Source organism: Pinus tabuliformis, chromosome 9, assembly GCF_031772625.1.
Source record: "Pinus tabuliformis cultivar Carrire ecotype Pingquan chromosome 9, CPIR1, whole genome shotgun sequence".
NCBI lineage: Eukaryota > Viridiplantae > Streptophyta > Pinopsida > Pinales > Pinaceae > Pinus > Pinus tabuliformis.
The window spans coordinates 600,204,258-600,221,361 of record NC_142307.1 but is presented as its reverse complement, the minus strand read 5'-3'; the positions used below and the strand labels follow the sequence as shown (position 1 = coordinate 600,221,361).

At 36.2% G+C, this 17,104-nt stretch overlaps 1 protein-coding gene across 1 annotated transcript; it reads right to left on the bottom strand.

The window, feature by feature from the left end:
• Positions 1 to 5,662: 5,662 nt before the first annotated feature.
• LOC149149994 (disease resistance protein UNI-like) lies at positions 5,663 to 7,744 on the bottom strand. Its single transcript, XM_089442654.1, has one exon. It carries the CDS (start codon positions 7,742 to 7,744, stop codon positions 5,663 to 5,665), a length of 2,082 nt encoding a protein of 693 aa, XP_089298780.1.
• Positions 7,745 to 17,104: the final 9,360 nt, after the last annotated feature.

Genomic DNA, 17,104 nt, shown 5'->3' with positions numbered 1-17,104 from the left:
GAAAAAAATTGCACATCTGGATTCCTTGGGAAAGGGTACCCAAATTCAAAATAAAAATCGACGGAATTGGAGTTCGAATGAAGGAGATATCATTGATTTAAAATCATCTCTCTAGAGGAGATTTAGAAGTTTTGAGTTTCTAGGTTACAGGTGAAAGTCGAATTTGCATACATACTTCATGATCAGCAGATAGTGTTCCATGGGTTGAGACTTGAGTATGCCTTGGAAGGAAGCTCGAATTTTATAGCCTGGAGGGACAGGATGGAGGTTATGCTAGAAGATAATGGCTTGAAGGAATTCATTGATCAAGAAGTCCCCAAGTTAGTAGCTACGGATGCACAGAACTTTGTCGAATGGAAGAAGTGTGTGGCGAAGGCAAGGTAGATAATCCTTGAGGGAGTTCGACACCACATTGTGTTGAGTCTCAATGGAAAGGAAACTCCACATGCTATGTGGAAAATATTGATGGAGTTGTATCAGAATAGCAGTGATCAATGGAAGTCGGCACTGAAGGAGAAAGGAAAGACAATTCCAAAGTACTTGACCAAGTTCACTCAATGTTGGGATGAACTTGTAAGTGTTGGAATCAAATTTTCCGAGGAAGATATGTTGGGCATTTCTCTTCTTGGAGTCCCAAAGAGTTTGCATAATTATCAAGACTCTGTCAATGGTTGGGAGAAAATTCTAGATTGGGAACGACTATGGTCACATTTGATGCAGGAAGAGATTAGGAGGAACTCTAGGGATGGCTCTTCATTAAAGGCTAATGATGAAGAGAACTATGCCTTAGTGATTAAGGCAAGGAAGGGGAAAGTAAAATTTCTCATTCCAAATATATTCTTAGTGTGGAGGTAAGAATAAGGACATGAAGAAAGTTAAATGCTTTCATTGTCACAAGATGGGTCACTTTTCTACAAATTGTCCATTAAAGAAGTCCAAGGAGAATTCCTCAGGAGGAGTAGTGAGTGAGGCTTTGGCCTCCTAATTCGAATTGGACCTTTCCCTCATTGCATGCATGGTGACTTCAGTGATGGGAAGTGTCTGGTACTTAGACATTGGAGCTTCTTTCCACATGACTGGAGACAAAGAGTTATTCATTGAACTGGAGGAGAAAGATCTCAAGATGCATATCGAGATGGGTGATGACGATAAGTATAGTGTTACTGGTGTTGGTACTATTACTTTTCAAATACAGCATGCGGCTCCACTCACCTTGAAGAATGTTATGCATGTACCCGAACTGACAAAAAACTTGGTATCTGTTGCCATGCTTGAGGATAGAGGCTATGATGTGATCTTTTTGAAAGGAAAGGTGTTCCTTCAACACATAGCCATGGGTCAAGTAAAGAAGTAAGGGATTCGAGTTCAGAATATCTATAAGATAGAGGTAGAGGGTTGTGTTGTTTTGAGTTCAAAAGTAGAAAATATGTTGAGCCGAGATGTCGACGAGTTGTGGAATAAGCAATTGGGGCACTTGCATCATGGGTCTTTGAAGATATCGCAGCAAATTTCTACCGGTATTCACAAAGGTACGCTTGAGAAAGTTGATACAGAAAGGGTTGTACTTTGGGAAAATACACCATTTCTTCCTTTGGAGATAGAAGGAGTCGAGAAGAGTCTATTCTGCGGAGAGTCCATTCAGATGTGTGTGGACTATTCTCGACAGTATCCACTGACGAACACAGGTATTATGTTATATTTGTAGATGACTATTCTCATAAATGCTGGATATTTTTCACGTAGAGAAAGGAGCATACATTCACAAAGTTTTGTGAATTCAAAGCATTGGTCGAGAAAGATTCAGGCAAGAAGGTTAAAGCTCTATGGAGTGATAATAGTGAAGAATATGTCTCCAATGAGTTTAAGAACTTTTGTGCAGCAGAAGGGATTAAATAGGAGTTGACGGCACTTCATAACCCTCAACAAAATCGGGTTGCCGAGATGAAGAACAGGAGCATTGTAGGGGCGAAAAGGGAGATGTTGCCTGATCAGGGCCTACCACTACACTTATGGGATGAGGCATGCAACAGAGCAGTTTATGTTCAGAAATGTAGTCCACATTGAATACTTGAGAGTAAAACACCAGAGGAAGCGTATTCTGGTAAGAGGCCAGATCTTGGTCACTTTAGGGATTTTGGGTCATCGATTTATTGCCATGTGACCAAAGATGCACGGAAGAATCTTGAGCCAACAACATATTTGGGGATCGTTGTGGGGTACAGTGATACTCCCCATAACTATCGGGTGTACATGCAAACTGTTCGGATGATAGTGGTTCGCAGGGATGTCAATTTTGATGAGGAGAAGTCCATGTGAGTATCCCTTGAGAGGGAGATTAAGCTGCATGCAGAGGAGGAAATTTCAGCTCCTAAGGTTTAGGAGCCTCAGATTGATGTGGAGGGGTCGCAAAAAGAGGTTTCAGGAGTGGAGACATCCACTTAGGAAAATTGTTCCAGAGAGGGAAGAAAGCATACTAGAGAGGCTAACAGATTGTTGGATGATGCATGGGAGAATGTGGGAGCACCCTCTTCTCAGCGCAGACATAGAAGGTCACCAGAGAGGTACATTGGATACATGGCACTTATGGGTGCATGTGTTGTGACAAAGCCATCTTCCATTCAGGAAGCAGTGCAGCAATCGATTTGGGTTGATGCAATGGTGGAGGAGTATAACTCCATAGTTCGAAACAATGTTTTGGATGTGGTCCCAAGACCAGAGGACAAGTCAGTTGTGAGCTCCCGTTGACTTTACAAGGTAAAGAAAGCTGTAGATGGTAGTGTGGAGAAGCATAAGACCAGATTCGTGGCCTGTGGCTTTTCACAAGTAGAGTGGATTGACTATGATGAGACCTTTTCTCATGTTGCAAGGTACTCATCTATCATATCTATTTTGGCACTATCTGCACAGACGGGTTGGAGTATCCATCAGATGGATGTGAAGACTATCTTCCTCAATGGCATGATTAAGGAAGAGGTGTACATAGAGCAACCTGAAGGTTCTTAAACCTTGGACCATGGGTCGCATGTCTGTTGACTCAAGAGAGCCTTGTATGGGCTAAAGCAAGCACCCTGTGCTTGGTACACTAGGATAGATAGCTACTTCATTGGGTTGGGCTCCACGAAGAATGAAGAAGATGTGAACCTATATCACATAGTGGTGGAAGGTAAGTTTTTTATCATTGTATTTTATGTAGATAATATCATACTGATAGGTGATGAGAAGCTCATCAAATCTTGTAAGGAGAACCTTGGAAGAGAGTTTGAGATGAAGGACATGGGGCTCATGCATTACTTTCTTGGCATCGAGGTATGGCAAGGAGATGGGGAGTTGTTTGTTTCTCAAGGCAAGTATGCCAATGAGATACTCAGGAGATTCTGCATCGAGAGTAGTGAACCCATGGAGACTCTTCTAGCTGGTAACTAGAGGAAGGAGGATGCTACTTCAGGAGAAGTAGTGGAAGCTACTATTTACAAGTAGCCTGTGGGTTCACTCATGTATTTGGTCTAATTAAAATAGAATTCTTTTCTCATAGCAACTTGAAAATAATTAATGAAGTCTAATTAACTTAATTAATTTAGGAAATTTGAATTGGACGTCTTTTAGAAAACATGTATATGTTCTCCCTAACTTATAGGAGTTAAGGATAAGTTATGAATGAGGTGTAATTAGTTAACTCAGTTTATTGAGTTAAGTCCAGTTAAATTAGTTCCAATCAGTTTCACAAACTAATAGTGAGTAAACGGTTAGTTGGGACATTAGTGACCTAATTATTGCTACTTTAGTTAACTAAAGATTCCACCACCAGAAATTCATGCATGTTGATTCTAAGAAAGACCCAGTTGAGACTAGAGTGCAGGGACAATGCACTATTTGTTTTAGATTTTTCTGAGTTGCACTCACAGTGCATGCATTGAGGAACTGATGATTGAGGGATTGTGTTATTTTTAGAGACTTTATTTCCCTTTAAATACAAGCTATCCTTCATAGGAATTACACATTGGAATAGAGACTTGGAGAGTTTGTGAAGAGGCTAAGCTTTGGCCTTGAGTTTGCTTATGAGTTGGAGATTGAATTTGTTGAGTGCTGGGATTGTTCTATAGAGAACAAGCATTGTAATTTCATCTTGATTTTCCGGATTAATACAAAACAGATAGTGGGGTTTTGAGCTGTGGCTTTCCCCGGATATTTATTGTGTTATGTGCCTTTGATTCTTTTCCTGTATTTATTATTGTTTGCTCGATGTTTATGGGCTTCTGCTGTAAAGAGTAGAAGTAGATTCTTGTCTCTTGTTTTAGTAGATTACATGAGCTTGTGAATCGACAAGATTTTCTGCAGACTGAATCTTGTATATTTCAGATGTAACCCCAAAAAACTTAATGAGATTCAATTTCTTGAAAACTCATTGAACTTTAGTGTAAGAGAATCTAACAATTAAACTAACCATTAAGGCTACCGAATTTCCCTAGGATAACTACAACCCAAAGCACACAACTTTATAGAATCATTAAAGTGATAAAGATAACAAAGATATAAATAAAATGAATAGGAAAGGTATCCCGCTTGTGACAACAGATAAAAATGAATAGGAAAAGAATCCCATTTGTGACAACAGAGAATGACGAACTTTGTATTCAATAAATAAAAACATATCTTCTTATATTTATTAAAGGGGAGAGGGAAAGATGGTATTTACTTCTTTGTTTTAATTTATTGTTAATATTAGTAAAATATATGGAAATCATAAGATAATTAACATAAATATTAATATATTTTCTTAATGATCATTTTGAAAAAGTCATTAAATTTATTTTTCAATTTACTTTGGTAAATTCAATCTCGTCATTTTATGTTTAATGAAATCATTATTTATTTAGATTGTCTTTAAGAAAGACAATCTCAAAAACTGAATGAATGAGAGGAATAATTAATGAAATCATTTTATAAACCACTATGTTCAATTCTCTCATATTTTACTTATAACAACCTCTCAGGACTATAACGGCTATAGGCTTTAAATTTTTTTTCATAGCTTCACTCATGAGGATTTGAGAATTATAATTATTTTAAGATTATTACTTTAATATATAATAAATTATTAATGATTAATAATATTTTTTTATAATATTTATAATTAATATAAAAATGATATCCATAATAACGATAATATATATATATATATATATAAACATTTAAATATTAATATTTTATTAAAAAAATAATATAAATATTAAGAAAATATTAAAATACTCATTTAATTTATTTTATTCGCATCAAACACAATGTTAATTTGAATATTTATTTTACATAGTAAAATTTTACTAATAAAAATTACGTGGCAATGCTTTTTTTAAATGACTACATCTCCCCAGATTCAGAAAATTACTAAATCAATTGAATTAAAAATGATATATAGATCTTATAAATTATAGATATAAATATAATTGAAAATGTATTTATTTATATAAAAAATGTATTTCACACTATAAAATTTTATGATCACATCCTTTTTATATTAAAATTTCCAGTACAAACATGAACACGAAAATTTAAAAGCAATTTAATCTCAGTATCACATCCTTTTTATATTAAAATTTCCAGTACAAACATGAACACGAAAATTTAAAAGCAATTTAATCTCAGGAGGAATCACCTGCCCTCTTCTCTACCGCAGAATTTCACAATTTGTAAGCAGTCTGATCTCAGGAGGAATCTCCTGTAACTTACGACAGCCCTTGAGATTCAGATATTTGAGCTCTTTGAGTTCTGCGATTTCAGATGGCAATGATTCTAAATTATGACATCCGTTGAGATCCAGAAATTTGAGATTTTTGAGATCTCTCATTTCACATGGCAATGATTTTAACCTCTTACATCCACTGAGATGTAAAAACTGAAGGTTTGAAAGATTGCCAATGCCCGAATGCACATATTCAATTTGAATATGGTTCAGACCAAGATATTCAAGTTGTTTCAATTGCCACAATGATCTTGGCAGTAATTGTAGCCCCGTGTTACATAAACCTAAGACCCTGAGAGAGACGAGATTATGGAAAAATGCTTCCGGAATCTCCTTTAATTCATAGTTGTATGTTAGAAATAGGCTGACCAATTTTGGACATCTCAATTCCTTGTTTGGTAGAGACGTAATATTGCTACAAACAAGGGAGAGCCTCCTGCAATTATGGCGTGTCTCGATGTCGGGGAAAAGGGCGTCGATGTCGGGGCAATGTTGACCTGCCATCGACACAAAATTCTCCTCTTTCTCTGCCACATGAATTGCCATGTCCCGCACAACATCGTGAACGCCAAACGTAACGCTCCAATAACTGGATCCACCAACTGCTCTCAATTGGAATAAGGAACGATTGGCAAGTAACTTTGCATAGCTGTGCGCAGTATCCATTAAGGAGTCCAAATATTTGCTCTTTACTATCCCTTCTGCGATCCACATCTGCGATATAATGTGCACCGGAAGGTTCCAGTCCTCTGGAACAATCACACAATACAGAAAACAGGTTTTCAAATGAGCATGGGGTAAACTATCGTAGCTCCATCTCAATCGCTCATACAGATCTCGATCAAGTCGAGGATGAGTAATTGGAAAATTTGAGTCCACAGTCTGAATCTGCCTTAAAGAAAGGTTCCACTCATTTACAGCCCGGTTGCCAATCATTGTTGAAGCTATGACATTTATAGCCAAGGGCAACCCTTTACACTCCTCCGCGACGACTCTAGCAATATGCTCTATCTCGTCAGGCACATGCCCGTCTTTGAAAGCTACTTTGCAAAACAATTCCCAGGCTTCCTCTCTTGGCAGTGGCTGTATTTGCATGGACTGGTCTGCATTCATTTCTGGAATCAGATCTCTATTTCGAGTAGAGAATACAACTTTGCTCCCTTTGTTCTCGCCAAATTCCATGCCCAATTCTTTCAGAGTGACTGCGCTCCACAAATCGTCTAAAATTAGGAAAACTTTCTTCGTCCTCAGATGTGCCGACAGCTTCATCTTCCGCGAATCAACATCATTATAAGAATAGGCACTGAGGTCTAAATTGATTGCAGAAGCCATACGACTCTGCAACTCCAGAATGGAAAATTGGGCAACTGCAACCCAAATCACATGATCAAAAACACCACTTACCTTGTAGGTGTTGTAGACCTTTTTTAGCAACGCTGTTTTGCCAACCCCACCCATCCCATATACAGCAAATATCCGATCGCGGGGGGCTTCTGTAAGCCACCTCTCAAGTCGTATTTCAGCAGATCTAATTTCCAACCCTACCAGTCCGGTGTCTGGTTCGTCTTGAAGCAGTAGATTCGCCTGTTGTAGCGCCGCAGACGCAATCTGTTGAGCACTGTGAAACACAGAGAAGTCGGTCTGAAGATTGTGAAAGAGCTCATCAAAACTTGTCTTCCACTTTCGGATTTCTGTAGAAAGTTTAGGCTTGCAAAGGAGGCAACTGATACACCGCTGCCGCCTTCGAGAGCAATCGATCAAGTGTGTTGCTTTTCCAACTGCGTCTTGCATCCTTAGCAGACAATTTTGCAGAGATTGAGGGGGCGTCTTTTGCCGATCTTGAAATTGATCTCTAACATCGAGTAAGAGAGTCTTCATACGATTTAACTGCCCTTCTAAAAGCTGACGGTTCTCATCCAACTGAATAACATCATCTATTTGTCGGATGAGTGCAGAAATAGCGCTACTGACCGTATTGGCAGCCACTTCAGTGATAATAGCAGCCATGGCCAAATTTTTGGCTTCGCAACAGAAGAATCACGGGTCTGAAGGGGCTAGAGACAATCATATATAAACACGAACTTGCAATGAGATACCGGGCAATGGTTAGGCAGTCATTAGTCATTATTGAAAATGCAAGCTGACTTGACTTATTATAAATCATATATAAATATAAACATACAGAGGATTAGTATATTAGTAAAATCAACCATGGGATACACAGTCATCAGACGTCATTGCTTGCTAAATATCCTTCAATCCTTTCCATAAATATAAATGTAAGAAAGGTAACAACCTACTTTATATAAAATTTGAAACTAAATTTTTAGTAATAACAATTTAAAACAAATAAAAAAGTAATATCAAAATTTAATTTTTAAATTTTAATAATTTTGTTACCTGACGTTTTTTTCAAATGTGTAACCCAATTTTTTTATAAATATTAATAATATCTAATTAAATTGAAATATTATATATTTATATGTATAGTTTATTAAGTCACGGGAGTATAATATTTAATTAAATTAAAATATTATATATTTATATATAGGTTATTAAGTTATGTGAATATAGAGATGATTAGTATATTTAATTTGGTTTGAGTAGTCATCATTGAGGATCTCACACTTCTGTTATTCATAATGTAGAAACCATTTTTCGGATTAATCACATCAGTAGGATTGGGTCGAGGTTTCGAACCAACTAATGTGGTTCATCCTCGGGACAAGGTGAGAAATCAATTGATTTCAAAGAATAAATAGTAGGGATGCATCATTGTTCAGGGTTAGCCATTTAAAATTAGCCATTGGTGAAATCATTACTGAGGAAAGAAAAAATTATTTAAGAATACGTGATAAAGAGATGTTTGTTAAATTATTTAATATTTAGTTAGAAACCATCTATTATGTAATAAGTAAATATTTTATATCGATATTATAAATTATTTATCAATTTATATAATAATATTATGTAAGAATAATTACTTTATATAATATTATTTGTTAAGGTTGACCTATTCAATATACATTTGGTTGAAAACTAGATTAATTATCAATTTATATAATAATATTAAAAAAATAAAATAGATAAATAAATAAAATGTTAATCCAATGTGATTAATCCCAAAGACTTATTTCTACATTTGAGGATCTTTGAAGTTTTCAAAATCATGCTCCCCACATCATCCCTTAGCATGATTAGATTTTTACCCATAAAGTTTCCAACTAGGAACCTTTACACCATCCAATGCCTTAATAAAACACCTTGTCACCAATAAAAACATTAATATTTGGTTTTTTAAATTTTAATTTTAAAAACTTAAAATTATAATTTAAAATATAATTAAATTAAAATATTTTAAAGATAACAAAATTTACATTCTAAAACATATTGGGAATCGGTCATTACTTTTTTCTTTTTTTTAATCATAAAATAATTAATAATTCAAATGTGTTAATGTGGAGTTCATTAATTTAATCATATTTCTACATAATGATTAATGAAATTTTTACATTTTTATACATACATTTTAAACTAAATTGACATATAACTATTAATAAAAATTTCAATTATTAATAAAATCATAGTAGAAAATAATAATACTCTTCATTAGAGTTGTTTTTAGTGAGGTTTTTTTGGATGTTTTTCAGGTGGGTTTTTTGGATCTAATTTCTCTCAAAATCATCAATCTTGGGTACGGGGTACCTATTCTTGAGTGTGATTTTCTTCAATGCAATGTAATTAATACACATCCACCAAGTCCCATTCTTTTTGGAACTGTGATGATGGTTGACCCACATGGTGGTGTACTTAGTCAAATGACACCCCATTCTAGTAGTTTTTTCAATTGCTTCTTCACCTCACTTGCTTCTATAACAAACTAACTATACAACCCATTGTTTAGCGAGGGAGCCGTTGAAATATTTGGATCTTATGCTCTACTTCCCTCTTGGGTGGTAGCCCTTTAGGCTCCTAGAACACATCCCTGTAAGCCTATAGAAACTCTTGCAGATGTTTTTTATGTTTCTTAATACACCCCTCTAAGGATGCCTTTACACTTGTTAACTCTTATACAAGATGATTCTCTCTTAAAAGAAATAAAACAAACTTCTTGCCAGAAATGATCATTTTCTTAGCTTGGTTGGCATTTGCTGGTGAAAATTTTAACTTTCCTTTATGCACATTTATGGTGAATGATTTTCCATCATTGGTGAGCTAGTATTGTTGGCTGTGCACATGAATATTGCATATTACATGTACATGTAGGGACTTCCAAACACCACTCCACATACATCAAAGGGAACTACATCTAATTCTACCTCATTAATAAAATAAACACAGATAACTAATATAATTTTGCATTGTTTTGTTACCTTTAACTATGCTTCCTTATTTACTAATCCTAATGCTTGGATGGTCACAAACTTCCAATGCAAATTTATATACTAGCTTTACTGAAATGAGATTTGCATGTGATCTTGAGTCAAAGAGCATAATATTTATCTTCCTTACTTGTATCTTTAGGTGGAAGAGTTTGGTCATTTCTTTCTCTTCCTATTGCTAAAGGCTATTGAGTTTTCTATAATTTCAAAAATGAGTCCTCTAGATACACTAGAACCATAAGTTAATACACTTACATTCTAAAAGCACAGATGGATCATCTCAATGCACTAGAACACCAAATTAATAAGCTTACATGCTAGTAAATAAGCTCTTTAGGTGAAAAATATGATGAATTATCTTCCAAACATTATGGCCAACCCCACCATAATTGTCAAAAAAGGAGTCGGCAACAACAACATTCAATTTCCAATGGTTTAAAGCATGTTTTCAACATAAAAAACCAACATTATTCCCAATACTTTCTTGAGTTTTGCTAAATTTATTTTTTCTACTTTGATTTTGTTTAACTCTAATATGTATACATTCTCTCAAATAACATCTTTAAACCAAACACTATAAATATTTTGTATCTTACTATATAAAATTTATATTAAAGTATTTTTTGCTACAAAATATAGAATTTAATTTTTTTTAAAGAGGGTGGATATCCTTTGGCTATATGTGTATATATTATATAATATTTAAAATATAACTTTTCTTATTATTAAAATATTTATATATAATAAATAAAATATTTATATTTATATTTTTATATATATATATATATATATATATATATTATTTTTAATATATATATAATATGAAGATTTTCCTATTAATCAATTGTGTGTATCTTCATATTTATATATTTTACTTGTGCCATAATGTTTTTAGCCCCTTTAGAGGCAAGATCCTTCTATTGCGATAATTGCAAATGATTATCCCTTTTTGGTAGTGACACTACATCTCTGCCAACAAAGGAGTTGAGATATCTAAAATTGGTGACTCTAATTTTGGTATGAAAATTTTAATTGGAAGTGATTTTGAGAGCATTCTTCCTTAACCTTGTGTCTCTCAGGGTGTTATATTTAGGTGACATGGGGCTACAATTATTGCCAAGATCATTGTGGAAACTAAAACAATTTGAATTCTAGTCCTTGTATTTTCTCGTTGCTAAGGAAAATAAGTAAGGGCTAACCACCAAGGGTGCAATTTGTGGAGAGCGGTTGTTGAGGGAGGGAAGGTCGAAGCTCTATATTGGTTGGGGTTCAGGACTTCGTTGCAGTTCTGCTCGGTGTGTCTTCTGCTACTGAGGGTCACCACTTCCTTGTTTCCAGTTACTATCGATGTAGATGGGACGGTTGTGTGGTGAACCTTGTCTACTTAACTCTCTTGTTCATGCCTCTTTTTACTTCTAATTATTTTATTTCTTTTTAAAGTTAGATAACAAATTATGTTAAGTAATGTGGAAATATTTTATTTATGACTAAGTGTGAGTGAGATAATTTACCACATTGGGTTGTAATATTAACAAAAGATTGAGTGAGAATAGTGAGGGTGGGATTATTGATGTTTTGTAATGCTTTTAATTAAAACTAATTAAACATGTGTATTCATTTTAGTTTTCTATTATAGTTGACATTGCTTTCCTATATAGAGAATATTTTATTTTTATCTTAGGAGGAACACATGTGAACTATAAATTGAGCACATAATCACACGTTGCTCGCTTAGGGAGTGGTAAAATGTGTAATTCACTTCTTGGGTCTAGAATACTTGAACTAACCCTTGGAGCAATAAAATTTTGGGCATTTAGTATAAACTCACCTTAAGAACACAACATAGTTACTCTATTCTAGAGTGTCAATAATATGTTAACTTACAAGAAAGCCTCAGTAGGGAGAATAACAACTATTCCACCCAAAAACTCAAGCTAAACTCAATTAACTTTCCATACAAATAATTAGATTATATAAATATTTTATTAATTTTAAATTAAATATACTTGTTATATTTAATTTAAATAAATTTATTGATTAAAAAAATCATTTCTTTTAATAAAAAATATAGATTCAAGTTTGAACAAAAACAATTGTCAAATTATTGTGCCGCAAAACGCGTCCTTATTCCACGAAGGAAAACAAAATATGTAGTTATACAAAACCCCTTTGTGTGATTATTGGAGGGATATGCGGTGTAATTAGTGACCAAAACCCCAAAGTGTCTGCTTGCTGAGACAGAACGGAGGCTTTGGGAAGGGTAGGTCAAAGTTGTAATTATTTACGGAGGCTCGAGAGTTTCGGCGGGTCGGACACAAATGTTTCGGAAGGATGAGAGGAGGTGTAATTCTTGGCGGAGACCGCTGAAGACGAAGTAGTGTCCTTATTCGTCCGCTTCTGTGATTGTTGGAAAGAGTAGGTTTAATTCTCCACCGGTTCCAAAGTTTCCGCGGAGTTTTCTGCGTGGTGAAGAAAACTGTACAGAGGGGTGAGTCATGTAATTATTGGAAGGATGAGAGGAGCTGTAATTCTTGACGTAGACCGCCAAAGTCTTGGCGTGGTGAAGACGAAGTGGTGTGCTTATTCCTCCGCTTCTGTGATTGTTGGAAGGAGTAGCTTTAAATCTCCACGGATTCCAAAGTTTCCGCGAAGTTTTCTGCGCGGTGAAGAAAACTGTACAGAGGTGGCCTAAATGTAACCATTCGTTTCCCATCTAAAAGAGGTGTAATTGAAGAGATGAGTGAAAATTTCTTGCCAAAAATTGATGGTGAAAATTTGCTCTCATTCAAACATAATGGAATTTGGCATGCCATGTAGTTTGAATATTTGGTCCATGAAAACCTAAGATGCCAATGTTGGGGTAAATGGGTGTGGTAGAGCACAAACATGAGCATATTTGGAAACTATGTCAACAACCACCATGATGACTTATTTGTTGCTTGACTTTGGGAGACCTGTAATGGAATCCATGAAAACATCCGTCTAGACAGAAGCAAGGAGTGGCACGGGTTATAAGGTTCCTAGTAGCTTGATCATTTCCCCTTTGTTGCATTGGCATACTTCACATTCAACTACAAAAGTAAGAATTTCGTGCTTCATCCTAGCCCAAAAGAAAGAACGTTTTGCTCATGCATCAATCTTCAGAAAGCTTGAATGTAATGCAACTAGAGAGGAGTGAAACTCTTCCAAGATGTGGGTTTTGAGGGTAGAGATCAGGGATAACGCTATGTTGGAAATAATAATGAGAGGGGGGGGGGGCGCGAATCAGTATTATTAAGTTATTTTCAATAAACCATCCAGATTTATGCTTTAAATTATTCTTCCGATATTGATAATTAACTTGTATGTCAGTACCATATAATAATGAACAAGAACAGTGAAAAACAGATAGTCACACAAAGGAACACCAGATATAAGGTGGAAACCCAATGTGGGTGAAAACCACCTGCTGCAATATGTCTCTATGTTCTTTCAGATAGAACTTCTTTTACAATAAATTTGTACTGGTGTAGTCCTTTACCAGTACGCAGGTTGCAACCTGCAGAGAGCTACAACTCTCTCTCTCGTTCTCCAGTCTCTCCTGGAAGGGAGACACAACCCCCTACTTATTTTAAGGACCACGTTTCATTATTTTTTAGACTGGATCCAAGAAGATCAAATGAGAATCAACTAATTTCCTTATACAACAAATCTTCAGAAACGCCCAAGCACCAGATCAATATACGTATAAGTATATTATGATAGTTATCCACTCGATCTAGTAAACCATCAATACAGAGGCTAATCATGCCGATATCAGAACTCAATACAGCGGATAAACATAATATTGCGCACCCAGAAATCTACAGATTAGTCAAAGGCAGATAAAACAAATCTCGACCAGGGACCGCGACTTTTCAAAACATCTGTGAACATCTGCGCCTGTGCTTCTTTTTGATATGTGGGTATATGCGCCTGCACAGTTTTCTGCTCTGCGCACCGTATCACTCCCGTGAATAGATGATTTTCAGGCTTCAAGCATACCTAGACTGCACCGATGAGATCTCAACCATAACTTCCCTACCGATCGCAAGTGTTTCGGAACTGTTCTTTCGTAAGATCTTCAACATTCACTGATTACTTCCCAAACGATCTCCTTTCCTCTTATATAGTCAAGCTCTTGTTAAAACAATGAATCGAAACCGCAGATTACCAATACAAGAGATCCGAAAAACCTGGGGCTCAATAGCTTGGACCGATCACTTAAACGATGACTTAAGTGATAAAACAAAGAAAAATGATGAAAAACAGTCCAAACGACTAAGAGGAGGACTTCAAGCTTAATTCATCCGCAACTATAATGTATCGGGTCCGCTCCTTATCGCAATCGGCGCTTCCACATAACATAGCCAATTGTCGATGGCCGATCCGATGGATCGGATGCGATATGATGTTTAACCATGCTTTATATTTCTGTCGGGTCTGCACACATATCGCAATCGGAGGTTTGGGGTTGACAACCCTTTATACATTGCAATTACTGCGGATGCGATATAACAATAAATCTAATTGAGATATGCCATCGGGTCCACATATATTATCGCAATTGGAGGTTTCAGTGGTGGCACATAGCTGAACCAACGATTAGCGATGCACCGATATACATATATGCCGATATATATATATAAACTTTTTTCCGATAGATTGTTTGCCTTATATATATGGTTTGGCCTCCGTTTGCCCTCCGATAGTGTTAAACACATATGTGCATAGTTTTTGGCCTCCGATAGTGTATTCCTTTGGCATTGATGCTCCGATAGTTGTCAATGCATATTTATGGGTTTTAATCACCCGATAACTCCCTATACTGTTAAAGCATGCATACATGGGTTTTGTAAGCCCGATAACTCCCGATAACTCTGTCTGCGCTCCTGATAACTCTGCCTGTTGCTCCTGATGGCTCCCGATAAGCTCCCGATGGCTCCTCTGGCTTGGTAGTGTCTTCCAAAGACCTCCTTGCATATGTTAATGCCTCTATTTCTCCAATAAGCTCCCGATAGCTGTGAATGCTCCTCTTCTTTGGCATATATATGTGACATATACATATATATGGCTCCTCTTGTCTCCTCTTGGCTTCTCTTGGCTCCATCTTGCTCCGATATGCCTTGTTTTCTCTGTAGATTCATCCGATTGTATATAAGTGAGATGTTCTTCTATGAGTGGGTTGCCATCAATTACAACACATGCATCATAATGCCAACAATCTCCCCCTTTGGACTTGATGGCAACAAATCCAAAATCACTCTCCCCCTTTGACATCAAGGGAAAAGGGCGGATCAAGACATACTCTTTCCTTGAAATACATGCGGTTGTCCAAACTTGCTCCTCCTGACTATATCTCCCCCAAAGAACCTGCTCCTTTTGATTATAAACCAGATCATGAAAGAGATAGAGACATATTACTCCTTCTACACTACCATAATGCTGACAATGCATTATATGTGCTCCCCCTGAACCTGTACGCGTATACCCCTTGCGTACAACCACCAACAGATGAGATTTAACAACAAGATGATGCATCAAAAACCCCCATCTTTTGCCTGAGGTATTCAAAGGTCTCCCTGGGCAATGGTTTGGTGAGTATATCAGCCACTTGTTCTTTAGAAGGAACATACTCCAACTTGACCTTTTGTTCAAGCACTTGTTCCCTGAGAAAATGATACTTGATCGGTATGTGCTTGGTCTTTGAATGCATGACTGGGTTCTTTGAAATGCTGATTACACTTGTATTATCACATAAGATGGAGATAGGTGGTGTACAAGTGATTTGAAAATCCTGCAATCTCTGCATCATCCAAAGAAGTTGAGTGCAACAATATGCAACAGCCACATATTTTTCTTCAGCTGTAGATAAAGCAATCGAACTCTGTCTCTTGCTGAACCAAGATACTAATCTGGAACCCATAAAGAAAGCACCTCCACTTTTGCTTTTCATGTCATCCACACTTCCATCCCAATTTGCATCTGTGTAAGCATGAAGTGTGAGATCTGTGGCTCTAGGATACCATAAGCCATAGTTTTGAGTTCCTTGAAGATATTTGAAAATTCTCTTCACTGCTTGAAGATGAGTTTCCTTTGGATTTGCATGAAATCTTCCAACTATTGCCACTGCATGCATGATGTATGGTTGGGTACCTGTCAAATAAAGTAGACTGCCAATCATGGATCTGTAGGTTGGTTGATGAATCGTGGCTGATTCATCATTCGCACTAAGACTGCATCCTGTAACCATAGGGGTACATACTGGTTTTGAATTTTCCATGCCATACTTCTTCAGAATCTGCTTGAGGTACCTGGTTTGAGACAGAAGATACCACCTTCATTTGGTTGGATTTGTAATCCAAGAAAGTATGTCAGTTCTCCAAGCAAAGACATTTCGAATTCTTTCTGCATCGCCAAGGCAAAGCTTTGACTCATAGCTTCTTCATTGCTGCCAAAGATAATATCATCTACATACACAACAAGTATTAACAATTTTTCATTTTCAATTTTTATATAAAGATTGCTATATGCTGATCCTTTTGAAAAACCTTGTTGATGAAGGTATTTGTCCAAATGGTAGTACCAGGCCGTTGGAACCCGTTTAAGACCATAGAGATCTTTTTTCAGTCTGCATACAAGATTTGGATCATTCCCAAGAATGAAACCATCTGGCTGCTCAATGTATACTTCTTCTTCTAAGTCTCCATTCAGAAAAGCTGATTTCACATCTGTTAGGCGCCTATACTACTAGTGTAACCCCTTATTGTTATTAGTATAACCCACTTATTATATTTATGTAACCATGTAGTGCCCATATCGTTACTATTGTGCCCCATAGAAGCCCACTATTGTTATTATTGTGCCCTTACATTATTATTGTTATGTCGGCTCTGATTATGTTATAACCCCTTAGACTCCTATTTATAGAAAGGAGGTTTTTTCATTTGTATCATCCAAGAATTGT

Bases quoted from the DNA above. Each gene is read 5' to 3' on its own strand.
- LOC149149994 (XM_089442654.1), bottom strand. From the start codon at position 7,744: ATGGCTGCTATTATCACTGAAGTGGCTGCCAATACGGTCAGTAGCGCT.